At 56.1% G+C, this 24,429-nt stretch overlaps 3 protein-coding genes and 1 long non-coding RNA gene across 13 annotated transcripts in view; 2 read left to right on the forward strand and 2 right to left on the reverse strand.

Moving 5' to 3' along the window:
* Window positions 1-76: 76 nt before the first annotated feature.
* On the forward strand, window positions 77-3,556 carry LOC101924520 (retinol dehydrogenase 12-like). The gene is made up of 6 exons (XM_027789759.2): window positions 77-318; window positions 1,585-1,824; window positions 1,946-2,035; window positions 2,106-2,294; window positions 2,834-2,940; window positions 3,052-3,556. The coding sequence occupies exons 1-6, from the start codon at window positions 162-164 to the stop codon at window positions 3,244-3,246; spliced, it is 978 nt and encodes a 325-aa protein (XP_027645560.1). The 5' UTR covers window positions 77-161; the 3' UTR covers window positions 3,247-3,556.
* Window positions 3,518-7,106, reverse strand: LOC106112638 (uncharacterized). Its single transcript, XM_055795352.1, has 4 exons — window positions 6,830-7,106; window positions 5,409-5,566; window positions 5,148-5,314; window positions 3,518-4,862 (listed from the first exon to the last, which is right to left on the reverse strand). The coding sequence occupies exons 2-4, from the start codon at window positions 5,557-5,559 to the stop codon at window positions 3,564-3,566; spliced, it is 1,617 nt and encodes a 538-aa protein (XP_055651327.1). The 5' UTR covers window positions 5,560-5,566; window positions 6,830-7,106; the 3' UTR covers window positions 3,518-3,563.
* The window catches only part of DCTN1 (dynactin subunit 1), an 84,589-nt gene continuing 67,252 nt past the window's right edge, over window positions 7,093-24,429 (forward strand). For 5 of the 8 annotated variants that reach the window (XM_055795341.1, XM_055795342.1, XM_055795343.1 and 2 more), the window contains exon 1: window positions 7,093-7,338. In XM_055795341.1, the coding sequence (XP_055651316.1) occupies window positions 7,093-7,338 (246 nt within the window). Of the gene's footprint in view, window positions 7,339-13,353; window positions 13,504-13,592; window positions 13,746-19,708; window positions 20,016-24,429 lie in introns of those variants that run through there. The other 3 variants (XM_055795348.1, XM_055795349.1, XM_055795347.1) reach the window with 3 other exon arrangements.
* The window catches only part of LOC114012756 (uncharacterized), a 35,121-nt gene continuing 30,715 nt past the window's right edge, over window positions 20,024-24,429 (reverse strand). For all 3 annotated transcript variants that reach the window (XR_008745697.1, XR_003555440.2, XR_003555438.2), the window contains 2 exons: window positions 23,858-24,026; window positions 20,024-23,764 (listed from right to left, as the gene is read on the reverse strand). This is a non-coding gene — a long non-coding RNA (uncharacterized LOC114012756). The remainder of the gene's footprint in view (window positions 23,765-23,857; window positions 24,027-24,429) is intronic.

Consider the following 24,429-nt stretch of genomic DNA (forward strand, 5'->3'; position numbering starts at 1 on the left):
GGCTGGCCCTTGGCTGCTCCCAGAGGCTCGGGGAGCTGGAGGAGACTGTGCCATGCCAGGGCTGCCGGGCTGGGCAAAGGTCCCCAGCCGACCTCTGGCCCCAGCCGGACTCTGGCCCCCAGCCGCACCTCGGTGCCCCGGCTGGACCCTGTGCCCCAGCCATGGAGCTGCTGAGTGCCTGCAGCCACCCGTGCTGGTCCCTGCTCTCGCTGCTGCTGGGGCTGCTCCTCTGGGCCAGGAGGAGACGCGCCTGGGACCCCTGCAAGTGTCCCACTGACCTGACCGGCAAGACAGTTATTGTCACCGGAGCCAACAGTGGTGAGCGGAAATGGGTGGTGGGGTATGCATGGGCTGCAGGGGTGGGATGGAGCTGCGGGGTGCGGGGCCAGGGACGCGTAGGACACGGGTGCAGTGCGGCAAGCCCTGCCTGGCCATGGGACACAGCCACCCTCCTTTCGCAGCTGGAGCTGGGGTGGTGGCAGCTCCTTGCTCCTCCAGGATGAAGAAAGGGGTCAAGGGCATGTGTGTGGGTGATGGTGTGATCGCATGGTGCTATGGGTGGCCTGCAGGGGACATGGGTCCCCCTTCTCCAGCCACTGGACCACAGCCCCTGCTTTGGTGGTGCAAACGACTGCGGTGGCTGGTGGCTGGTCCCTGGGCACACACCATATGCTCCCAATGCCCTGTGACCATGGCATGCTCATGCTGGGTGCCATCAAACATACTCCACACTGCACTGGCCGCTGCACCATGTGCTCCGGAGCTGGTCCCTGGCGTCCCAACCCGACTGGTGCCCTCTGCCCAGGAGCAGCCCAGCCTCACTGGGTAGCCCTGTGCCCGCAGTCCCTGCCCAGCCTCTGTGGCCGGACTCTGCCCTGGCAGGTCGATGACTAAGAGCCAAGGCCACCATGCTGCTGGCCACTGTGGCACCAACTGCACCAGAGCTGCATGCTGGGGATGGGGTCGCTGCTTCCACCCATGTCCAGCTGCAAGGCTGGGGATGGGGCTGGCACAGGCAGGGCCAGTGGGACCCCTTGGGCTGGGGGTGTAGCGGTGCCTGTGTGCTGGGGTTGGGATGTCCCCTGTGTGGCAGGGACAGGGTGGCCCCATGTGTGCTGGGGTCCGTTCCCCAGCAGGTGCCTGTTGTTGCTTGCACCCATGCAGAGTTGTGCTGGGTGGGTTTGGTGGCTGTGGCCATGGCAGATGTCCTGCCTGCGTGGTCTGCGGTGAGCCACCACCCAAGCCACGGTCAGCTGCCACACCAGCTCCTTCCCGCACCCTGCAGCTGCCATCCTGACTCATCCCCATCCCAGTCCCCACACAGCCACACTATGCCACAGAGCCAGGAGCCTGGCTCCACTGCCCCGCACCCTGGGGTACCTGCCCCGCTGCCCCCTGCTCCAGGGCTGGGGCACCCCAGCTTTGGGGCTGGGCTCATGGCAGTGGCTGAGCTACCTAGGATGGGGTTCCCCACTATTGCTCCCAGGGCTGCTCAGACCCCAGGGACAGGGGCATGGACCCCCAGGGAACCCTCACCGTGGGGACCCAGTGGGGATCAGCCCATGCCTGCTCCGTGTGCTACAGGGATTGGCAAGTATGTGGCCCTGGACTTGGCGCGCAGGAACGCCCGCACCATCCTGGCGTGCCGGAGCCAGGAGCGGGGCCAGGTGGCAGTGGAGGAGATCCGGGCGGCCACTGGCAACCCCGCGGTGCTGCTGCGGCTGCTGGACACCAGCTCGCTGGCCTCTGTGCGCACCTTCGCCCAGGCTGTGCTGCGGGAGGAGAAGCGGCTGGACGTGCTGGTGAACAACGCTGGCCTCACTGGTATGTGCCAGGGTCAGGCACCTGCCACCACTGTCCCGGCATCCCTCCTCCCTGTCCTGCTGTGGCAGGGGATGCCTGCCCGGCTCTTGGCCCCACAGTGCCGCATGCCCCCCTCTTCCAGGGCTGCCCTTCACCATCACGCCGGAGGGGCTGGAGCAGACCTTTGCCACCAACTACCTGGGCCCGTTCCTGCTCACCAACCTGCTACTGGGTGAGTGCAGGGGCTGACGGGGCCCAGGGGCTCTGGGGACCCCTCCCCACTCACCCTCTGCTCCACGCAGACCTCCTGAAAGCATCAGCACCTGCCCGCATCATCAATGTCTCATCATTCCGGCATAGCGCGGGCACAGCCGACAGCCGCTGCCTCACCGGGCAGGAGCGGCTCAGCAGCTTTGATGCCACCTACAACAGCACCAAGCTGATGAACATCCTCTTCACTGCCGAACTGGCACAGCGCCTGCAGGGCACAGGTGGGTGCAGGGTTGAGCCGTGCTGTGCCGTGCTGTGCCTCGCCATGCCATGCTGGGCTGAGCTGTGCCATGCCATGCGGCCACACCATGCTGTGCCGTGCCACATGGTGCTGTGTCAGTCATACCGTGCTGTGTCATGCTGTGCAACGCCCAGCTGCACCCTGCTGAGCCGTGCTGTGCCACACAGCTCCCGGGGAGGGCTGCACCCAGGCCCCTCTGCCTGCCCAAGCACCCTGCGCTGCTGTGCCATGACGCAGGGGTTGTGCACTGGGGCTGAGGGGTCTTGGCCCCTCTAGAAACTCCCTTGGACGCTCAGTGTCCACCAAGGGTGGCACAGCCCTAGTCAGGTGTGGTGGCCACGGTGCCAAGGCATGGAGAGGCCCTGCTGTGAGGCTGGGCTCGGGGTTGCTCCCGCTGCTCCAGGTGGGATGGTGATAAGGAATTTGGACCCCAGAGGCAGAAGCAGGGCCCTGCCCGTGCTGGGGTCCCCACAGCCCCAGCCATGCCCCCAGCATGGTGCTGATGGTGCGGCTTGGCAGGGGTGACCGCCAATGCCCTGAGCCCTGGCGTGGTGAGCACTGGCATCATGCGCCACTTCAGCTGGGCCGTCCGAGTGCTCTTCACTCTCATCCGCCCCTTCATAAAGGTGAGCAGGGGCAGGTGGTGGGGCTAGATCCTGCCCGGACCCCTGCCCCATGGCCCCGGTGGGTGGGCAGGGGGCAGCCAGGCCCCCTCCTCACCTGCCTTTGCCTGGCAGTCGGCAGAGCAGGGGGCTGTCAGCACCATTTACTGCGCCGTCTCGGAGGAGGTCTCGGGCATCACAGGCAAGTACTTCAGTAGTGACTGCAGGCTGGCGCTGCCCTCCAGGGCTGCCCGCGACCCCGGCCTCGCTCGCAAGCTCTGGGAAGAGTCAGAGCGGCTGACAGGGCTCACTGATGGCCCTCGGCCCTGAGCCACCAGCAGCACTGCAGGGAGACACAGCAGCAGCTGTGCTGGAGTCCCCACAGCTCCCTGGGACACGGGGCTGTATGCTGCCAATGGGATGCTGGCGCCAGGGCATGGGGAGCTGCCTCAGCCCCAGCTGTGCCGGTGTCCTGAAGCACAGCAGAGTGGGGTCACCGCACCTGAGCCAGCCCCCCAGCCCCTTCCCAAAAGGGAGAGCAGCCACGGGGCCCAGCCACACCAGGACTGCCACCGCAGCGGGGCACAGACGATGCAGTCGGCGTGGTGTAACTCCTTTATTAAAAAGCCCTGTGCAGCCAGTGCTGACTACTCCCAGATGATGTCCAGGTGCAGCTGCTGCTTCCACACTGCCTGCAGGAAGCTGTCATAGTCCTGCCGGTGGATGTCCCGGCAGTGGGACAGGTCCAGGTGGTGCAGGCAGCCCTCTGAGGCCAGCAGCAGCCACACAGTCTGGCTGGACACTTGGCTCTCAGCCAGTGAGAGCTCCTGCAGCTCAAGCAGAGGCAGCCCTGGTGCTGCCAGCACGGTCTCAAACACAGAGTCCAGCGGGAAGGGGATGCCAACCAGGCGGAGCGTTCGCAGGCGTGGGGCATGGCACAGCAGTGAGGCCAGCGTGGCACGCAGCACCAGCCCATGAGGGGCTGGGAAGGTGCCAGTGGTGCTGGCCAGGGTCAGGAAGCAGCTCTGGAGCTGGGGGAGGCCGTGGGGCAGCAGGTTTGTGTCCCAGTGGGATGGCTCGGCTGGCATCTCACCATCGGGGTTGGTGTCCAGTGGGGCGTGCAGCTCGGCACTGAAGGCCTGCAGGTCAGGGCAGCTGGCGAGCAGGGTGGCCAGGGAGAGCTCGTCCTGGTAGCAGAAGCCGTGCAGGGCCAGGGTCTGCAGGCGGGGGCCCAGGCTCTGTACCAGCGGCAGCACCTCTGCCAGCGCCCAGCCCTGCCGCCCGGTGCAGCCCAGGGTCAGCCTGGCCAGGCAGCTCCAGCCCAGCAGCTCCCAGCCGCCTGCCAGGCTGTCCCCCAGCCACACACTGGCCTCCTCAGCCTGGGGACAGATAGCACGGATTGTGGCCAGCTCAGGCTCCTCCACCTCCTCCACCTGCCGCAGGGGCAGGGTGATCCGGGGGCCCTCCGGGGCAGCCCCCCGCTGCCGTGCCAGCTCCCCCAGCGAGGGAAAGCCCTCTGTGTCCCCCAAGTCATCTAGCTGCCACCCGTGGAGGAGGCGGAGGGCATCTGGTACAGCGCCGTGGGCCAGGAACTCCAGGCGTGGCAGGGCCAGCAGCAGGAAAGCCAGCACCGCCGCCATGCTGCCATCCCCTGGGGGCTCCAGGTCGCGGGCCAGCAGGACTCGGAGCACAGGGCAGCAGAGGGACTGCGCCAGCGGGTCATAGGCCAGGTGCCGCAGGGCGCACGGGGACACCTTCTTGCAGCGGGACACGTCCAGCTCCTGCAGGTGTCGGCAGCAGGAGCCCACGGCCGAAAGCACCTGGACATTGGCCTGTGTCTCTGCCAGCCCCAGCCGGCTCAGCTGCGGCAGCCCCTCTGCCAGGTCCACCAGCACGTCCGCTGACAGCCGGCTGCAGCCATGCAGGTCCAGGGAGCTCAGGCTCTGCTGCCAGCACACAAAGCCCCCTCAGCAGGTGGGGCAGAGGGGACATTGATGCCCCTCTCCCCATTTGTGTACCCACCTGTGGTGGGTGGGCACCCCTAGTCCTGCTTCACCCAGTCCCACAGAGGGGGGGCAGCTCTTGGCCCACTCACCAAGTTCCATGGAAGGTAGGCAACCCCTGACCCATGGAAGGTGGGCACCCCCAGCCCCGCTCACCCGCCCCACAGAGGGTGGGCATCCGCAGCCCAGTCCAGCCCCATGGAGGGTGGGCACCTCCAGCCCACTGACCTTGCAGCGCAGGGTGATGAGCTGGCCGATGGCGTTGCTGGCGAGGCTGGGGCAGGGGCGCAGGCTCAGCTCCCGCAGGTGAGGCAGCAGGAGCAGGTGGAGCGCTGCCCGTGTCAGGCGCCGGCTCTCGCCCAGCAGCCGGATCAGATCCTGCACCAAGCTGCCGGCTGCAGGGGGGCCAAGGGTCAGCGCAAGTGCCCTGGCACCACTCGCCCATCCTCCTCCTCCTTGCCAAGGGGGTCCACAGACCCCATGTCTCACCCAGGTCATTAAAGGGGCCCATGACAAAGCGGAATTGGTACTCATCCAGGTAGTTCTCACTGTAGTCCTTCACCCAGATGCTCTGCATGTGCTGGGCCAGGCTCTGCAGGCAGAGGCTGCCCAGCGCCGGCACCTCCTTCCTCCTGGGCATCTGGCTGCTGTGGGGGAAAGGCACAGTCAGGCACGGTGTGCTGTGCTCTGGCCAGCCAGGTCGGAGCTGCCCACAGGCCCTGGGCTGCCAAGCTGCAGCAGGTACCGCAACTCATCAAGGCCTGAGTTTATTTTGGGTGCACTTTAACTGTTTCTGCAAAACTGGTTAAGAAAGTCCTGCCTTGGTGAGTGTGGTCTTGCCTAGCCCAGCTGTGACGCACTGCGCAGTGCTGTTTCATTTTTGCTTGGCTTTGTACACCAGCACAGTGGTTTATCCCTAGTGGAAATCCCACTGTGACCAGAGAGGACTAACCAGCATGGCTCACCGCGGCACAGCACATCCCGAAGCCGCCGGCAGAGCTGAGGAGGGAGCAGGACAAAGTACCCAGCAGCCCCTGGCTAAGGGGACACCCCCACCCCATGCACCTCCCAACAGGCAGGTCAGACACTGGCAGCCGGCTCCGGTGGCAGCACTGTGGGTGGGAGAGCACGGTGCTGGAAAGCGGGGTAGGGGCGTTAATACTGGTGTTAACTGGCGCCGGTGACACTTGTGTGATTGCACTGGGTTAGTGTTCCTGCAATTAGGCAAGAAACGAGGGGCTGTATCTCCATGAGACCACTAAAGCACCAGCCAGACTAATCCTGGTTCCTGGATCCATAAACTTGGAGACATCCTGGCACAGCCCGCAGGATAGGAAGAAGCTAACTGGGATGGGGAGGGCTTCGGGAGTCCCGGCAGCTGGAGAAAGGCCAACATCAGCCCTGCCTCGAGGGGAGGGGGGGCGCGGCTGGGCAGACCCCGCGGCCGGGAGCAGCCCCTCCGGGAGCCGCCCGCGGGCACGTAACGGGTGAAATCGGCACGAAGGGACTACGGCCAAGGTGGGTGGGCGGCCACGGCAGGGCCGGCAGCGCGGGCGCGGGACGCGTCCCACCGTCCCGTTAGTGGAGCGCTGGGCGCAGCCGGGCAAACTGGGGAGTCACCAGCGGCTTCGTGGGCGGGAAACTGCCGGCGCTGCCGGGATCGGAGCGCGGCCTCCAGGGGAGCACGGGCCGCCGCCATAGGGACCCGCACCGGGTCGGGGGCTGCCAGCCCCCGCCCGCTCCCGGCCGCAGTGGCTCGGGGATCACCGGGACCACTGGGCCGGGGAGTCCCTCCCGGGGCTGCGGGACCGGACCCTTCCCGGGGCTGGGGGGGAAGTGGCCTGTTTGCATGGCAACGGGCCCGGGACCAGCCCCCCCGGCCGCGGGTCTGCCAGGCCTGGAGCACTTACCGGCGGCTCCGTGTCCCGTTCCGTCCCGCTTCCTCCTCCTGCCTGGCCCCACCTCCCCGACGGGCGGGACCCGGCCCCACCGCTATAGCCACCGGCGGTCCCCGCCGCGCCCCGCTCCGCAGGGCCCTAGGAGCGCCCACAGGCCGCCCCGCTCGCTCTGGCCCGGCCCCGGTACCCCACCGCCAGGATGAGCCGCTCCACCTGTCCCCGTCGCGCCGGGGGCCTGGCCCGGCCCGCCGCCCTCCTTCCACTTCGCCCCCGCCATGGCGCGCCCGGCCGCCTCACTCCCCTCACTGCGCGTGCGCGCCGCCGGAGGCCCCTTCCGCCCTTCTTCCCCTGAGGGCTGCCCCGCGCCGTGCCTGACGCCAGGCTCGGCCGGCGGCGCGGGCGGGCGGTGTGGCGGCGGAACGGGCAGCCCGGAGGGTCCTAGCGGGGTCCTGGCGGTCGGGCGCCGCTGGCTGCCGGGAGCGGGAGCCGGGGAGCGGCGCTGGGGAGCGGCTGGGCAGCAGGTACTGGGCGCGGCCGCGGGCTCGGCCGGATGGGGAGGCTGGGCCGGGGGCTCCCTCCGCCCCAGGGTGTGTGCATGTGGCGGGGGAGGGTGCTGTGTGGGTGCTGGGGCGCGGAGAGTCCCCTCCGCTGCGGAGCATCTGTGAGGGAGGGCTGACAGGTTGGGGGGGCAGCTCTCCCCCCGTGGGGGAGCGTGTGGCTGGGGTTGGTGCGGGGGCACCTCCCCCTGTGGGGCGGCGGAGCGCCCATCCTTCTGGGTGCTGAGCCCTCTGCCCCGGGGCCCCTGCTGCCGGCACCGTGCTTGCACAGGCAGCGGGGGTCTCACCGCGCTGCTGCGGCCAGTGCCTGTGATGCAAACAGGATCTTGGTTCCCCTCCTCTGCTCTGGAGCTCCCCGGCACCTCGGTGGGCGGCGGCGTGGCAGGGCCAGCCGGGCACGGTCATTTGCTGCGGCACAGGTGCCCGCAGCCACGGCAGTGTTGTCTGGCTCCGAGGGGCTGGGTTGCTTGGGAGAAGAAAACTTTCGCAGGTAACGCAGCGGTCGCCTTGAGACCAGCGACTGAACACGTGAGCCGTCTGTAGAAACAAAGATTCTGTTTCTGGCAAAAGGTTCTATTTCCAGCAGCAAAAAACAAAGATTCTGTTTCCAGTGGCAAATATAAAGACAGATGAGAGCAGGTCCGAGAGGCCAGTGTGTCATGGGGAGTGTTACAGTAGCAGAGCTGTCTGTGTTCAGAGACACATTAAATTTTTTTTCCTTTAAAAAAAGCGTCATCTTTCACTTTAATCGGATGCTGTTTGTAGCTATGGGTTTTTGGAGGTTGTTTCCTGTGTAATTCACCTTTTTCCTCAGTGTGGTGCTGGAAACCTTTAGTCCGTCTGAGAAATAGTGGCTGGCTTGCTTGCATGGCATGTGGCAGAGCAGTTTCATGACAGACTTGTTTGGGATGAAGCAACCTGCATCATGGGAAAAAAAACAACACAGTCACTCTCGATTGCCTGTGGAAGCTCCTCGGCTAGTACAGTAAAGATGGGACTCGTTTTGCAGGTGTAACCCTTAACATGAATGTTTAATGTTCTCCAAGCTGTAGCTTTTTATTTGTGAAATGTGAGAAGATCTTGCTTCTGAGCAGTGCGTGCCTTTCTCGGTAGCGTGTACCACTCACAGGGCTGTTCTGTCCTGCGAGAGTTTCCCCACTGGGGAGTGGGAAGTTTCTGGGCAGATAACCTGCCTCTTTGCTGTCTGGATAAAATTTTGGTTCTAAATTAAATGCTGAGCAAAAATGTTATTAGAAATGAAGAGGAGTTTTAAGAAGTAGCATTTAGGAAGGGCCATAAGTTGTGCAAGCGGAAGGGGTCAGCTGTTGGATTGGAAAAATTTTGAGCTGGAGGAGGGGCAGGAATGACTTAGCCTTTGCGTAATTAATAACTGGGCTAATTGCACATGTGCATTATGGCTGATTATGGCCAAAGATAAAAGTGGAATTGTTAGAGCTGGTTATTTCCTTTCATATACAGTATGGCTCTTTCTAGCTAATGATTCTGTCTGTGAGAGCACAAACTGGAGCCCTCATTAGCAGAATATCTGAGTAATGGACTGATCGAATGAGGACTGGGCCACATACCTCGGTGTTTAGTCTGTGATGTTGTAGGTTGTGTGTTAAAAGCTGTGCGCCTGCCCATGTATAACGCTGGCGCTTCATGTTGCTGCATTTAATCAGTGTCTTGAATTTTTCTGATCAACGCATTTGCTTTCTGGGTTTGAAGGAGTTTTTTCATCTGCAACACAAGGGACATGAGCCCCACACTTGAACTGTGTGGCAGAGAGTCCCTCACACTCGGCCTGAATGTACTGTGGCTGTGGTAGTAGCTGCCTGCTCTGTGCCACTGCCATGGTGCCAGCCCACTGCTGCCATGGCCTTGTGCTGGGGCTGTGGAAGAGCCATCCTGCTTGCTGGCAGCGTGGGGAGGCGAATATGTAGAGAGCCTTGTCTTTGCTCCAGGGGTAAAGCAGCGCTGCAGGAGGGCACGAACCCTCGGAGAGGAGACCAGACCTGTGCTGCCGTCCCAGAGACACCAGCATAATCACGGCATGGTTTGGGTTGGAAAGGACCCTAAAGCCCATCCAGTCCCACCCCCCTGCCACGGGCAGGGACCCCTCCCACCAGCCCAGGTTGCTCCAAGCCCCGTCCAGCCTGGCCTGGGACGCTGCCAGGGATGGGGCATCCACAGCTGCTCTGGGCAGCCTGTGCCAGCGCCTCGCCACCCTCACAGGGAAGAATTTCTTCTTAATATCTGATCTGAATCTCCCCTCTTTCAGTGCAAAGCCATTCCCCTTTGTCCAGTCACTATATGCCCTTGTGAAAAGCCCCCCTCCAGCTTTCTTGTAGCCCCTTCAGGTACTGGGAGGTGCTCTAAGGTCTCCCTGGAGCCTTCTTTTCTCCAGGCTGAACCCTCCCAACTCTCCCATCCTGTCCCCACAGCAGAGTGGCTCCAGGCCTCTGACCATCTTCTAATCCTTCCCTGCTTGCCGACCCCTCCACCAGCCTTCCCTGGAGGAGTTTCCCCAAAACATTTGCCAGGTGTATGTGTGAGCTGAGGGGCTGTGATGGGGTTTTGCTATGAAATGGGTATTTTGTTGCATGGCAACAGTAAGTTTTGGGTGCTGATATGCAGCTGAACCATCAGGGGGTCGCCTCTGGTGGCCTGCCAGACGAGAGCCTCCATGGGTCCTAAACCTCTTCTCCATAAATTAAATCTGTCTTTCTGGTGTAGCTGACAATAGGTTGTGTCAGTAAGTCATGGCTGGTTTCACAGCCAGGGTGAGCTCCTGCAGTGCTCAGCAAGCAAAACCTCTCTGTGCGCGGGCTCGTTGCATTCTGCAGTGTTGCAGAGATGAGGACAAAAACTCAGCGCAGAGCTCTTTGTTTTTCTGTTTTTGTTAACAAAAGCTCCCAGTTCATTCGAGTTTGGCATGAGATTCCCTGAGCATGCCTGGTGGGGCTCCTGACATCAGCCCTGGACTTCACCAGGAAGGGCTGGCCTTTTAATAGGATGTGGGTGTTATATTCAGGGGTTTTTTTTAAGATCTTGTCAAGGTCTTGGCACATGACCTTGGACCAGTTTCTTCTTTCCTGTTCTTTCTCCCTCAGTTCCCAAACATGAAGCTGAGACAGCGACTGTGACCTACTTCACAGGCGCTCAGGAGGGTCCCTTGCTAAATTAAATGCAAGGCACTCTTAAGTTCCTTTGAAATGTTTGCGGGGGAGCATTGAGCAATTTGAACTGATTTTTAACAGGAGGGAGGCTTCAGGAGCTGCAGCTCTGGGAGCTGAGGCTTTCCTTCGGGTGATTGTGTTGTACGAATGCACTGTAAAGCTGCAAGTCCCAAGCGGGGCTTGTGGAAGCTGAATTGCGGGGGTGTGGTGTGGGTTGCACCCATTCCTAAGGAGTTTACAAGTCTGTCTTGTTTGAAAAATACCTAAGAAATGGGAACCAGTAAAGAAGAAAATTGACCATAAGCATGCAGGGACTGTCGTGGCTACGCGTGCAGCTCTTTGGCCGCTCCTCTTGGCACAGTGAGGAATGCTCTCCTGCCGGGTTTTCAATTGTTTGTTATGGATTGCGGAAGGACTTGCAGCCCCCGGTGATGCCACTGGTGAGAGGCTGTGGGTGCCCTCAGTTTTCTGCCCACTGAGGGAAGTAGGGGCTTGCTGGCTGAGAATTCCATAATAAGTGAAGGGGGGAAGTTTGTTAAGGATGGGAATTGCTCAGAAAACAAAGCAAAGACAGCTGTATAAATGCTGAAATGGACCAGCTGCTTTTCCAGTAGCTGATCAAAGTCTCACCAGGAAGGAACAGTTTTGGTTGTTCTAACTCCGAGCGATAAAAGCAGGGCAGGCATATATTGAAATCAGCTTTTCTTGGTGTCATTAAACATAGTGAAGGCTAAATGACATACACACGCTGGTGGCTGGGACTCGATGGCAGCGGAAGGGTGCTCAGCTGTGAAATAATGAATAAGTTGTTTTGATGGAGATGAGCTAAAATCGACTGACCTCCTCCTGCTACCGGGGCACTGGGGCTGGTCCGCAGCATCCTTTGCTTTTCGGTCCGTCGCCATGGCTACCATCTCCCGGCAGTGCTGCTGGCGTATCGATTGCAATCCCGAGAGTTTCGGTTTTAGCTAAAAAGAAAATGATTACAGTTGTGGTGTATGAAACGCCAGCTGGAGCATGCTGCGGTGTCCTTGAGCGGCAGCTGGCTGGCTAGGCTGCAGCGGTGCTGTGCCGTGGTGCAGCTGTGCAGGGCGCAGGCTCGCAGTGCCCGCCCGCCGGGTCCTAGTGCCTTGGATCGGTTCTTGCTTGGGAATCGGGGTGCCCTGCAGTGAGCACAGTGCTGGGCTTGGGTGAGGGCTGCGTCTCCTCCTCCGGCAGCCTGGCTGCATGCAGGGCTGGTATTTAGTGTTGCACTGGACAGCCGGTCCTGACAACCTGCTTTTAAATAGGCGAGGGGTCCGGAAAACTTTCTCCTGGTGCCTGGATGGCAGCGTGGCCTTCAGCAGGTCAGCTTCTGTTGTGTCCCGGTGCTGTGCCAAGCGCTGGGGCACAAGATTTGGGTGTTCTCTGCTCTCTCTGCAGTGGTGTTGCCTGCCTGTCATAGACACTGTTTCTGCAAGCCCCATCTCTTGTCGTGGTTCAAACACCAAAAGACGTAGGGCTATGTTGTTGCAGAGTGACACAGGCTAAGGTCCTTTATTTTAGGTAGTGACCGCCTCTGTTAGAGGGAGGGTTGCATGGCTGGTGCGTCACTGTGGTCGGCAGCAGCCCAAGCTGTGGGCAAGAACCTTCCTGTGCTGCGGGTGTGCGGGGACGGGATGAGCGATACTCCATGCTCCAGAAAGATCATGTTCTAAATATAAAACGGGACATGTTGTGATACAGACACATGGAAAGCACAAAGAATTTATGGGTTCAGTACTGGTCAGTGTAGTGGGCTTCAGCCTCACTGTAACAGCACAGTATCTGTTGTTTGTTACTGGATGTCATTGGCACAGGAGAACTTTAATTAAGGTTTTGAATGGCTCAGCAGATTTTTCTCTATATTATTGGCCTCATATAGGTGGCTCTTCGGAGATAAAAATAAGGTTGCGCTCCTGCTAGCAGTGCTGAAACAGGAGCTGGAGTTGAGATTTGCTCTGGCACCAAGTACAGGGCTGTAATTTGCTGTTCATCTACCTGGCCATTTTGCTGAACAGTGCTGACTTTCATAACTGGGAACAAACTCGGAGGAGGGGGGAGCTGGTGCAGGTATAACTGGGCAGATTGAGTTCTTTCTTTCCACTTCTGGGCAGGAATAGAAAAAAAACCTAGGCTGATTTTCAGGTCACCTAGGGGAGTATGCATCACTTAGAGTTTAATTAAAAAAAATCTTAAACTCAGCAAACTCTGTGGATTTATAGGGACACAATAAAGACAGAGCCCTGAAGTGCTGTTTTTAGAAATGCTTTTCTGAACACAAGTTTGCTGGAAAACTAAGAGCTGCTTATAAATCAAGAAGAAGCTTTGCTGAAGCAATTTCATGGGGAGATGTATGTGTTTGTGCATATATATATATAAATATAAAAAATATATAAATATAATAAGATGAAATTTTGTTTTTCCTAAATAAATAGTGGGGATTTTTCTGAAGGTTTTTAAATTTCCTGCTCAGTTTGCTTAAACTGAATAAGGTGTTAGTGTTCAAGCTACTCAGCCTGTGGACTGTTTTTTATCCCAGATTTCAGCAAAAAGTCTGAAGGTTCTGAACAGAATATTCCTTGGCTTTTCTATGATAGTTTATCTGTAATGATGAATATGACACTGAGGCTTTGGGCAGCTAGCAGACAACCGTTGTGGGTCCTGACAAAGCTGTGGCTGTGAACAGCGTGCAGAGAGGTCTATGTCCCTGGGGAGGAGGGGTGCCTCACCCACAAAGGGCAACCTGTGGAGGTCTGTAATGTTTGCCACTTTTTTGCAGGTGAATGAAGGTTGCCCCAGACTTGGGCAAGAATGACCTTGATGTGTGAAGTATGCCCCAAGCTGATCTAGTTCAGTCTCCCAGCCGAATACACATCTCCTGAGCTCCCCTGAACTGGATTTGTGGACAAACACGCAGGCAGCTTTTGCGGTACGTGTTACTGCCTAATAAATACCTTGGTGCCTGAGAAGGGGCTGTGCCAGGTCACTGTGCCAGTCCCTTCCCTGCTGTGCCGGCCCCTGCTCTGCGCTCTCCCTTTGCCTGTCCTTGTCCTTGCTCTGGAGTCATCTCTCTCAGCACCAAGCGTGCAAGGAGGTCTGCTAGAACCATCCCTGCTTGGGACGCAGGGTGCCCTTTTGTAACAAGAAATTGTCTTGTCGGTACTCTCAAAGGTGAGGTTGGACCTGGAGGCAGGTAATTGGCTTGCCCAGCAGCTGATGTTGCTTGGGAATAAACTGCACCCATGGTCTGTCGGAGGCTGGGGGTTCATTGCATGCAGTTGTGAGATGGATGGGGCAAGAGCTGCCTTGAGTGCAGCTGGGGATTGCGCAGTAAAAGGTGAGTCTTCGATAATGCTGACATTTCCTATGATTTGCTAAACTAAATCTATTAAAGGATGTTAAACCAGTACATTTATTCCAAAGCTTTAACGTAAATCAGAAAATGAGGTATGTTTCTGTGGGAAAGGGGATGCTGTAGTTTCTGGTGGCTGGAGCAGCCTCTGCAAGTGCCAGGAAGATTTGTTCATCTTGGTTGTTTTGTTTGATTGAAACAGCAGTTCATCCAAAAACTACTGTGTCTGAGTTCGGAGAAAAATGAAATTGTCTTCCTCTCTGTAGAGCAGGCTTTGGGCCAAAATCTCGCTCTACAGAGGCTGCAGCAGCCAACAGCCACCTTCATTTTACAGATATTTTTTCTTTCTGCACTGATTGCTTCAGACTATCTCCAAGTGCTTTAATTACAGAAAGCTTTATGTATCCCCGTGTAATGTGGTTTCAGTTAACTAATAAAACTACTGTCTAACCTGGGCCGCTTGCCTTCTCGTCAAGTTTTAATTTTCACCCGAAGTCCAGGTAGTAAATGAGAAATGAAAACAGAAAATGGTGGTATGTAACTTTGTTACCTTAAGAAATAGTATCTCTTTGAAAGTGTCGAAGATACATCCTCCTGGTCAGCCAGACAGCAGTTTTAATGTTCAGCCTTGGTCTGGTCACAAACTTGCTTTCAAAGGCTCTTGCTTTTTTGTTAATACCGATTTCATTGTTTGTTTAGGAAATAGCAATGCAGAGGGCTGGAGTTGGTACATTTTATGTCCTTGTGGTCTGGGGCAGTAAAGACCCTCCAGTGCTGCAGCCTCCGTGCATCCTCCACCTTCCGACCACAACATTCCAGCTGTGAGGGTGGGAGGAGGATGAGGATGGGTAGGCGCAGTGCCTTCTGACAGACAACAGACCCTCTGGCAGAGTTGGGAAGTGGGGATCTGGGCTCGGAGATGTGACCCTCCCCATTGTCATGTGCGTGTGCGAAGCCGGGGGTCCCCAAGCGGGAGGGAATGCAGAGCCCTCCAGTGCTGCGGGGCCAGTCGTCCCTGGGTGGGCTGTGCTCCTGGCAAGGCTGCTCTAGCAGCGTGCATTGGCTCCAGCATGATGCTGCTGGCTGCCTGCTGCAGCCAGAGGGGTGGGTGGCAGCAGCTGCTCCCCCAGAACTCGGGGTGCTCGATGGTGTCCCCTGGGCTCTGGATGCTGGGCTCTGGCACTTTTGGGCGCTGGGCTCCAGCACTTTTGGGTGCAGCTGTTGGGATCCCATTCCTGTGTCTTGCCCTCGGAGGGAACGAGCGTTTCTTGCTGCCTGTGGGACCTGGCGGCAGCTTTAGGGTGGTTTGGGGGGTGCTGAAGTTTGGCATCACCAGGGGGCAAGGGTCTCTGGGTGGCAGGCGTGCTCCATTGGCATGAGGTGCTGGTGGCTCAGCTCCTGTTCCTGACCTATTTCAGTAGCTGTAGGATTTCTGTGGGAAGCTTTCAGGGGACTGGTGAAGCATCATTGGTAGTTGTTACCGTCTGCTGTAGTGCCAGTCCTGCTGTAGCATTGCGTGTTACAGGGGGCTCTTTGGAAAATGAAGGCAGGTTCCAGCCTTGGCACTGTAGTGACAAGGAGAGAGCATGCTTTGATCACCGTGAGCCTGCCCACGCTACAGTAAGCCTCTTGAATGTTCTCTAATGTTTTAATTTTAATTTAGTTTTAAGTGACCTGAAATTGAAGCTTCTTCCTGTTCCTTTGTTGGCAGCTTTTGTGTAGACTGCAGAGGCTTAAAATTGCCACAAACTTACTGTCCTTCTTGGGGTTAATCATAAGCTTGTTTTAAATGTAAAATGTTCCCAAGTTTTGCATAACTGTTTTTAGCTTTCCAATGAAACTGTAACGAGTCCCTAGTTGTATATTAGAAAATCTTTATGTGTTCTTACTGGAACTGTCTGCATTGCATACTTCTTCATGTGGCTTCGTTCACCCAGGTTTGATTTCCATCACTGCTGTGTTTGTGGGTGATGCTGAGGGGGAATTGGGCAATTTGGTGTAGGTTTGTGCCGGTAGTGGGAGCGTGGTGCTGTCTGTCTGTCTGTCAGTCAGTGGTTGGGTACTGGCTGCTGAGCTGATGGGTAGAGCAGGCTCTGGGAGGATGCTTCAGGGGGAAAAATTCCCTTGTGCTTCAGGTTTGATGTGGAAAACTCTGTGATGGGAGGAGGAGGGAGAAATAAGCCATGTAGCATTTATAATTTTCTCTTTAAATTAAAAAATACTCTTCTAGCTACAGCTGGCCTAGCTGGAAGGAAAGCCTTCCTCATACTTATTAGTATTTTGCTTGTTTTGGTGCATTTCTGTTATTTGTGGGGGTCTGCGGGAAGGACAGTGCTGTTCACATCCTTTGAGAGGGGGAAGTGTCCCACGACACCCATTCCTGGGCTGCTGCAGGACCCTTCGCTCCCCTGCACTTTCTTAAGTCCCTCTGAAATTCTGTGGCTGTTTCCCAGTTTTCTTTGTACTTTGTAGAAGGGTTTCTTTAACCTGATTTCCCTGCTTGTCATTCCAGCCTCTTCTTTGAATATAAACACCGCTGTTGCTCTGCTGGAGTTAGCACCCTCCAAATATTTGTGCAAGATGGCCATGCCCTCTGTTTAGCAAGGGCTGTGTCCGCAGTTCTCATACATCTTATGCCACAGCCAGCTGTTTCTCTGGCTCTGCCCCAGCCTCAGAGGCTCGGAGGTCGCACAGGAAAACAAAAAATTTTTTTGATATTTAGATTGCAGGTGTCCTGAGTCTGTCCCACGCCTTGATCACAAGAACCTTTTTTCCTCTTGTATTAAATGAAATGTGTGAAAGCAGCCCGAATCGGCACTTCTCCAGGCCTCCTCCCGTCCCCGACACCGTTAACGGGTTTTACTTCATGCTGTGGTTGCAGCTCTGAGTTACCCGCAGGTGTCCGAAGCCACATACGTGCCGAACCCTGCAGTGAGCAGCCCCTGTGGTGGGCCGCCCCTGCCTTGTGGGGGCACGGCTGGTGCCACGCCTGCCTGCTGCTGCAGAGATGCAGCCTGTAAATAGCTCCCTCATTGGTAAAATCCAGACCTTGGCTAAAAAGAGAAAACATAAAATGCAATAAATGGAGTGGATGTGGCTCGTGCTGGAGAAGAGCATGGTACAGTGTTCTGGGTCGGAGCGAAAGTCCATGTCGGCCAGGAGCCTGCCTTACCAGTGGCCAGCAGTGGCTGCAGAGGAGAAGGCTATTAGAAAAAGGTGAAATGTGGTGACATTTCTTCCAGTGTAACCTCACAGATCCCAGCCGCAAGTCACTGGAGACTTCCGAAGCTGGAGGTGGTACTTCTTTCTGTGGTTAAAAGCACTTGATGGATTTTCTAAAAGGGAAAACTTTTGGTTTAATACTTACCAGAGAGGAAAAAGTCTCGTGAGCCTGGGCAGAGCAGGGAGCTCTAACACATGCACAGTCCTTGTGGAGGGAATTTGACAGAAGGGGTATTTTTATTTTGGGGATTTCTTTGTCCCAAATCTTTGGATTTGTCTGCAACGTGAGCAGGAGACTCCCGTGCTCTGAAACCATCTTCACTGCCAGGGGTGGCAGCAGCAATGCCCCCACCCCTCCTTCATTTTGTTTATGGGTTGGCACAGGGGGAGTACCAAGTTCCTCCTCCCAGAGCGGTGGGCTGTGTTCGTCTTGTGGTCTTTAGGGAAAGATGGGGTGACCTGAGCTGGGACAAATGGCCTGTTGCTGCTCGGCCAGCACATCATCCTCTGGTCTTTCCTGTGCTCTGGTCTCTGCTGGTGGTCACTGTGGTTTGGCCTGTCCTCTGGGCTGGAGCTTGTCATGAAGCGCTTTGGGAACTTTCACCTGATAGGTTGTGCAGACGCCAGAAATATTTCTGATGGGTGGGAAGGCTGAGAGAGGCTGGAGATGGGGTTTCTCCCGCTGCACTGGCTCAGCTGAGCTGGTGCTAGTCTTGCTTTTTCGTAATTTTGTTGCCTTTGACTAGTTTTGGTTGTGTTGTGTTTTGTTCAAATAATGCAGGACATCTAGTGTCCCTGATGTCTCCTGGGGAAGATGCAGAGTTCAGGGGAATGGGAAGATACTTTTGCCTTTTAATAAGTTTCTTGGTGATTGTGGGTTGGATTTCCATGGGTGTAACTGTTCCCTTTGCAAGAGTGTAGCGAACGGGGCGACAACTTCAGTGCAGACGTTCCTGTCTCTGTAGAAGAGTGCTTGGGGAATTGCAGAACAGTTTTAACTTTCCCTTTGTGCTGGCCACCTGGAGTAGGTGTGTTGGCTGCAGTGTGCTTATCTAATGGATAATTTAACCTTTGCTTTGCACGAGAAATATAATTGTCCTTTGATAAAAAGCTTGCAGCTTTCAAAGCAGTCTGGTGGAACAGCGGCAGGGCTCCCCGGCCGGCGGGGCTAGCCTCTCCTGGTTTGTCTGGTGGGTGCTGTTACCTTTTCTGCTTGCTCACCCTGGGTGGTTTGTACATTTCTGTGGTTTACGTGGTGATCGGCGAGGTCTGGGGTTGCTCTGGTCGAGTTCTTGGTTAGTCCTGTGATGAAGTCCTAGTTTCTAGCTAAGTTTTGTCTCACTCATCTCCGTCGTGTGTCTGTAAAGTTAATTCCTTTTGATGCAGTTGCTGTATCCTTGAAGGCCATCTACTTAATTCCCTGAGATGTTCTGGTCTTCCTCTGTCCGAGTGTGCCATCCCTGTTCAGCACTGTGCTCTGCTCAATCGCTGTACCTGCATGGCTTTCAGACTTTTCAGCCTGGTTCCTAGCGTGAAGTTTCAGCACAGCTGTGGGCTTTAAGATAGCTATGTGAAGCTTGCATTTTTTGTCTGCCTTTCATAGAATATTTAGGAGTCATCTGCAGCTGTACAGGAGATAAGGGACCAAAGGATATATTCGTTAATGCATATTTTGAAAAATGTGGCCCCCATATTGACCTATCAAGAACTTCCTGAGCAGGTTCCTCTTCACCCTTTTAAAAACTTGCTGATGTTGGTTTTTCCCTTTGGGTATCTCATTGCCCTCATTATGGTTGTCACAGCTGGGTGCTAAAACGGGATGCAAGCAGTCATCACCGATCACTGTGTGGCTGCTGTTTCGGGGAGGGCTCTGTGTGCTGGGGTCCTGGGGGGGACACCTGGGCGCGGGGTCCTGGTGTCCCACGGCAGCATGAGGTGGCTGGGCATGGTGGCTTGCCAAAGCCCCACCATTAGCCCCGCTTGCTCTTTCACTGGCAGCCATTAACGCCACAGACGGCTCTGGGAAAAAAGAGGGGTTGATGACTTCAGTTAGACATCTATTCAGATCAACCAGGGAAAGAACAATTACTGCTTTTAAAAAAATTGCCCCGTGATGAGCTGTTCGGTCACCGTGCCGCAGTTGCGTGCCCACCTTCACATTGCGGTGCTGGCCGCGGGGCGCTGGGGAGAGAACCTGCACTGTGGCGTTGTTGTTCCTCAAACCTTGCCACAGAGGGACGCGGCGTTGGGGGAGAGGAGCAAGGTATGGCAGATGGGGGTAACCTCGGTGCTGGTGGGGGCTCCAGAGGGAGCGCGGGCATACTGAGCATGGCTGAGGTGGTGGGCTCTGGGCAGGGGAACATTGGGGTGGCCCCTGCCCAGCACCTAGCAGCAGGTGCTGCCCGCGCAGCAGGACAGGCGGGAGGAGGCCATCTCCCTGCCAGTTCCCGCATGGGTGGGCGAGCGGTGGCCGTGGCCGCGGTGCCAGGGCCTGCCCACAGCTGTTGCCTTTCTCCTGCGGCGCTACCGGGAGCCGGGTAGCGTTAGGACCCAGCGAGCTGCCAGCGCCGGTGACAAGTCTGGAGCAGCACTAGCGCAGAGTAGTCTCCATCAGCTGGGCTGGATTTTTGTATATCCCTGTATTGAAGAATCCTCTGCCAGAAAAGGGCTTTTTCCCCTTTCTGTGCGACCCAGCAGAGCCTCGCCAGGGGGACACAGGGATGGTTAGATCGGCTGAAACGTGAAAAACCTCTGCTGAATTACTGCTGGCCATGAACTGAGACCATTATCTAAAAATAATAAATCTTTAAAATAAAGGAAAAGCCAGCGGCAGCATGGCCCAGAGCAAGAGACACACATACAGCCGGGTAAGCTGGGGGGAGGGAAACTTATTTACAAACTCCTGGCTATGCCATTAGATAATATTGTGGTGTATCTTAATGCTATCTGTTGCAATGAAAAATGTATCTGTTTTTATACTGAAATCTAGATGCTGTTTCCTGTGCTTTTCTATTTCTGGAATTTGATATCTTCATCACTAACAGTACCTGTTATGATGTATGGTGGGCAGATAAACAGTCTGAATTGTATTAGTAGTCGAGTCCTTTTGATTTAAGTTAGTCTGCATTTGCTGTTAATTATCACTGATAATGCAATGAGGCGTCAGCTGAGCCTCTGGTGATGACAGAATCGTTCTAGGGCTTTTCAGCACAAAGATTTGGCGTTGTTTTCCTTTCTGCATCGTGTTTTTTCCTTCCTCTTTGCTTATTTTCCAGATTGCATGGTGAGATACTGAGCTTCCGAGTGCCTGAAAATCATTTCCAGGTTTTACCGTATTGCAGTTAACCCTGGGCTGTGCGGTGGGCAGCAGAACTGGAGCTGGGCACCGGCCCTACAGCGAGGCCTTTCTTTGGAGTTTCTTTCTTTGTCGTTTTGTTCTTCCTCGCCGGCGCGGTGACATTGTGTCCCAGACACTTGCTGTTTTGGGGACTGGGCAGTGCATTTTCGGCGTCTCTGTTACTTCGTGCTTGCCAACTTGGCAGAGTGCTTTGTAACTCCGGGGCTGGCTGCAGGGGTGGGCGGGCTGCGCTTCAGCAGAGCTGGGGAGGGCAGACCCCTTCCCGTTGCCCCCCCTTATGCCAGGTCTGTGTCCTGCCTGGGGGCTGCCCCCGAAAAAACCTGGTGGAGGAGTGTGACCTGCGACTGCTCTGCCTGCCTGGGGAAGGGCATTGGGCAAGAGCACCCAGCCTGGAGCTGCCCACCACTGGTGGGGCGCGTGTGTGTGGTTTGGTCTCTGGCCAAAACGGTTCGTTTGTGTGGTCACAGACCGCTGAACAGAGCAGCTGCCATTCAGAAAAAGGCTCGGGGCTGCTGGTGATAGTGTGAGGCTGGAAAGTTGCTTTACCCACCCTGTGCAGGGTCAAAGCATCTTTCTGTGCAGGGATGCAGCTGCGGAGCGCTCTTGCGCTGGGAGATGTCTGTGGTGGACGGAGGCAGGCTGCCCAAGCTTCCCGGGCTGTGTGTTTGCGAAATGTTCCTGCTTTCAGTGGGGGGGAGCGGGACGAAGAAGGTGAAATTTCAACCTGAGTCTTGACAGTTCTGGCCTGATAACTGCATTGAATTTCGGTCAGGCAGGGCGGCAGCTGCGTCTCCTGGATGCAAGCAGGTTTATCTGTGTCTTACTCAAATTGCATTTTGAAATTGCTATCGCGGGGACCGAGTGCACCAGCCCCTCCGGCTGGGCTGGAGCGACTGCCTGTCCCAGCAGTGTCCAGATGAGGCTTTTGGGGACAGGTGGCCATACGCCAGTGCTGTGGCTGGCATCATTGTGTTCAGAAACACCCAAACTGTCTGTGTTTGTCTTCTTGCCTTGAGCAGGGTAAATCCAGTGCCACAGTGGTGTTTGCATGGTGTGGGTGCTTCACCCTGGCTCATCTGCGAGTCTGACAGTGCAAATCTGCGCCGCTCTGGCTTCTGCTGGGTGAGATGGCCACCACCCCCACCGTGTCACTGGGTGACGGGTCTGTGCTTAATCCCAGGGTAATCCCCTCTTTTCAATAGGGACAGTATGGCAGCACCACACGCTGTCTATTCAGTAATAACTAGACTTAACAGGAACTAGAATTATTTCCAAGTCTTTCCTTATTCCAGCCGTGTTGGGTCACATCTTGAATTTAAGGCTAAGAGCGTTTTAACCAGCGGTCATGAATCTTGTCATGGGAGCTTTTCAGGGGTGGTTGCTGTGTTCAAGGTTCGCCTGAAACTTTTGATCTGTACCTTGAATGACAGTTTGAGGTTCAATTAGTCATATCTGCACTGAGGGAGGCGTCCCTGTGTGCTGGCGTAATGATGTGAGTCTGGCTTCTGGAAGGAACACAATAAATTCCTTGGGTTACCCACTATAATGGAGTGAAACAGTGAAACTGTTATGCTCAGATGAAACACAGTAGTGACCTAAATCACGCTCAAATCACAAGTCAAGTCACTGGGAATTGCATCCATTTTTCAGTGACTAATAACCAGTATCTTCAAATAACTGAGGAAATAGTCTGTAAATGTGTGTAATACTTCAAGCAGGGGTAAAAATGGGAAAACACCATATTTGAGTGGTGCCGGGTAGGCAGTTGTGCAGAGTGAAGTCTCCTATTAATGGTGCAGGTGGGCAACTGACATGTCACCCATGGGGCTTGCTCCTCTCCTGGAGATTTCTCCTCCAGCCCTGTCCGTGCTGGCCTGGCAAGCGGTATGAGTTGCTCCTCCTGCCGTGCTGGCTTCCCCTGGGCTGCACACCTGGGGACTGTCCTGCTGGAGGCTGGCCTGATGCTGCACCGGCGGTGATGGCTGCTCTGGTGGGTCAACGTTCCTGCTGGCTTCTCTGTCTGCCCGATCCCCACCACCTCCCCTGCGCCCCTTCTTGAGGCTCCCGAGCTGGCTGTTGGTACCCTGTAGTGCAGGTTTGGCAGAGTGGGAGGAAGGAACGCTGCCTCCGCTATCGGAGTACACTTATTTCTCATCTAATGTAATTTAGCAGCTTATTTGCCCTTTAGACTGTTGCTGCATGGGAGTGATGAATGAGCTGTTACGAATTGTCCATGCTGGTGCTTATGCAGATCTCCTGAGGGCTCCTGCCTAATTCGGAGTCTCTTACTGGGTGAGCAGCCTCAGGGGGTGACTCTGGCCTCTAGTGCGTACCCCTTCTCCCATCGGCTGGCATCTGTGGGGGCTTCCTACAGCTCTCTGCTCCTCCGTCCTCTGTACTCAACACCAGTGTATCGCCACCTTGCTCTCGGTGCCCAGCATTTGGGTATCCAGACACTGGTGTGTCCTGCTGGCAAGGTCAGTGTGACCAGAGAGGGTGCTCATGCCTCCCTTGTTCGTTGGGCACTGGCAGAAGATGACTTTTTGGTCACTGGTGACAGGAGAAGAGTTCCTAAAACTCGACCCCACCTGAAGTTTTGTCCGTTGTTTTTTTGAGGCGGAGCCCACAGAGCAGAGGGCAGACCCCACAGTGTGCGAGGTGCAGCTCTTGAGGCATGCTCTGGCTGTTAGCAAGAGGTCAGCGAGGAGCCACCTTGTTGTGCCGTGTCTGGAGGCATGAAAAAGTTCTGGGTTGTGTCACCGGCTGCTGTGTCCAGCTGTCGTGCCCTGGTGTCCCCAAGGATGACTGTCCCCAAGTTTGTGGTGTGTCTCTTGCTGCTCCCATCTGTCCACAGCTGGCAGAGGACTGTGACCACAGCCGAAAGGAATGGCCGCAGGTGGGCACCGGCCTCCCTGGCCCACCACTGACCTGGCTCTGCCCTTCCACCTCTGCTCGGGAAGGCTGTGGGGTCCCCAGCCTGCAGTCATCCGGCTGGGAACGCAGGTGGGAATGCCTGTCTGGTGGGTGGGGGCACACTATTTCCAGCTTGGACAGTTTCTCCTCTTTTCAAACCTGAAATGGCAGTAACTGCGTTGTTTTGAATTGTCACGAGAATACCAGTCTCGGGTTTAGCCAGGCAGGTTAGAGCCGGGCTCGTCCGACAGTGCTGGAGAGCTGAGGTAGGGCAGAGTCCTCAGAGAATTCAGCTTGATCCTTGCTTCGGTCTGACACGCCAGCAGCAGTGCAGGTCATGGCAAGCTGCAACACAACAAGAAGAAAATATTGATTCTGGTGTGTTGTCCTGAAGCGAGGACAGCAGTGATCAGCTGGGGAGGTGAACCCATGGCTTACCTGGGTCTGAGGTGCTACTTAGGGTTTTGGTTAGAGATTCTGGGTGTGTTACGTGGCATTGGAGGAGGAGCGTGCTGAGCTCCTGAACTGAAGATCATGGAGGTGTTGGTGAATGATGTGCACGGTCGTTCTCAGGTTGGAGCAGCGCATCTTGACCTGTAGCCTTATTCTAGATAGAAGCAAGTTAGAGAGTCATTGTCTTGTCTTATAAGGGCATGAATACATTAGAGGCTTCATTCTGTGCTCTCCCTTCTTTCCCGAATGGTAAGGATTCGGGAAACATTTGTAATAAATTAGTGCTGATTGATGAATGGACCTTCAGTGTGTAAGTTTTGATTGGTTTCTGTATTGGCCAGACACTTGTAGACCACACAGCACTGCCTTAATGTTATCAGTGCTCTTCAGAGGCACAGTTTAATGTTAAGCTCAGAACAGTTACTGAATTTGAAAATGGTTATTGCAGCAATCACATGCGTATTTCACAGGATATCTGAGCGGGGCTGGTGTGAGATGCGCTTTGATGCTGAGGACCGTGGTGCTTCTCAGTTTGAGCTGCAGTGAGCGGTGCTGGG

This window comes from Falco peregrinus, chromosome 2, assembly GCF_023634155.1.
Source record: "Falco peregrinus isolate bFalPer1 chromosome 2, bFalPer1.pri, whole genome shotgun sequence".
NCBI lineage: Eukaryota > Metazoa > Chordata > Aves > Falconiformes > Falconidae > Falco > Falco peregrinus.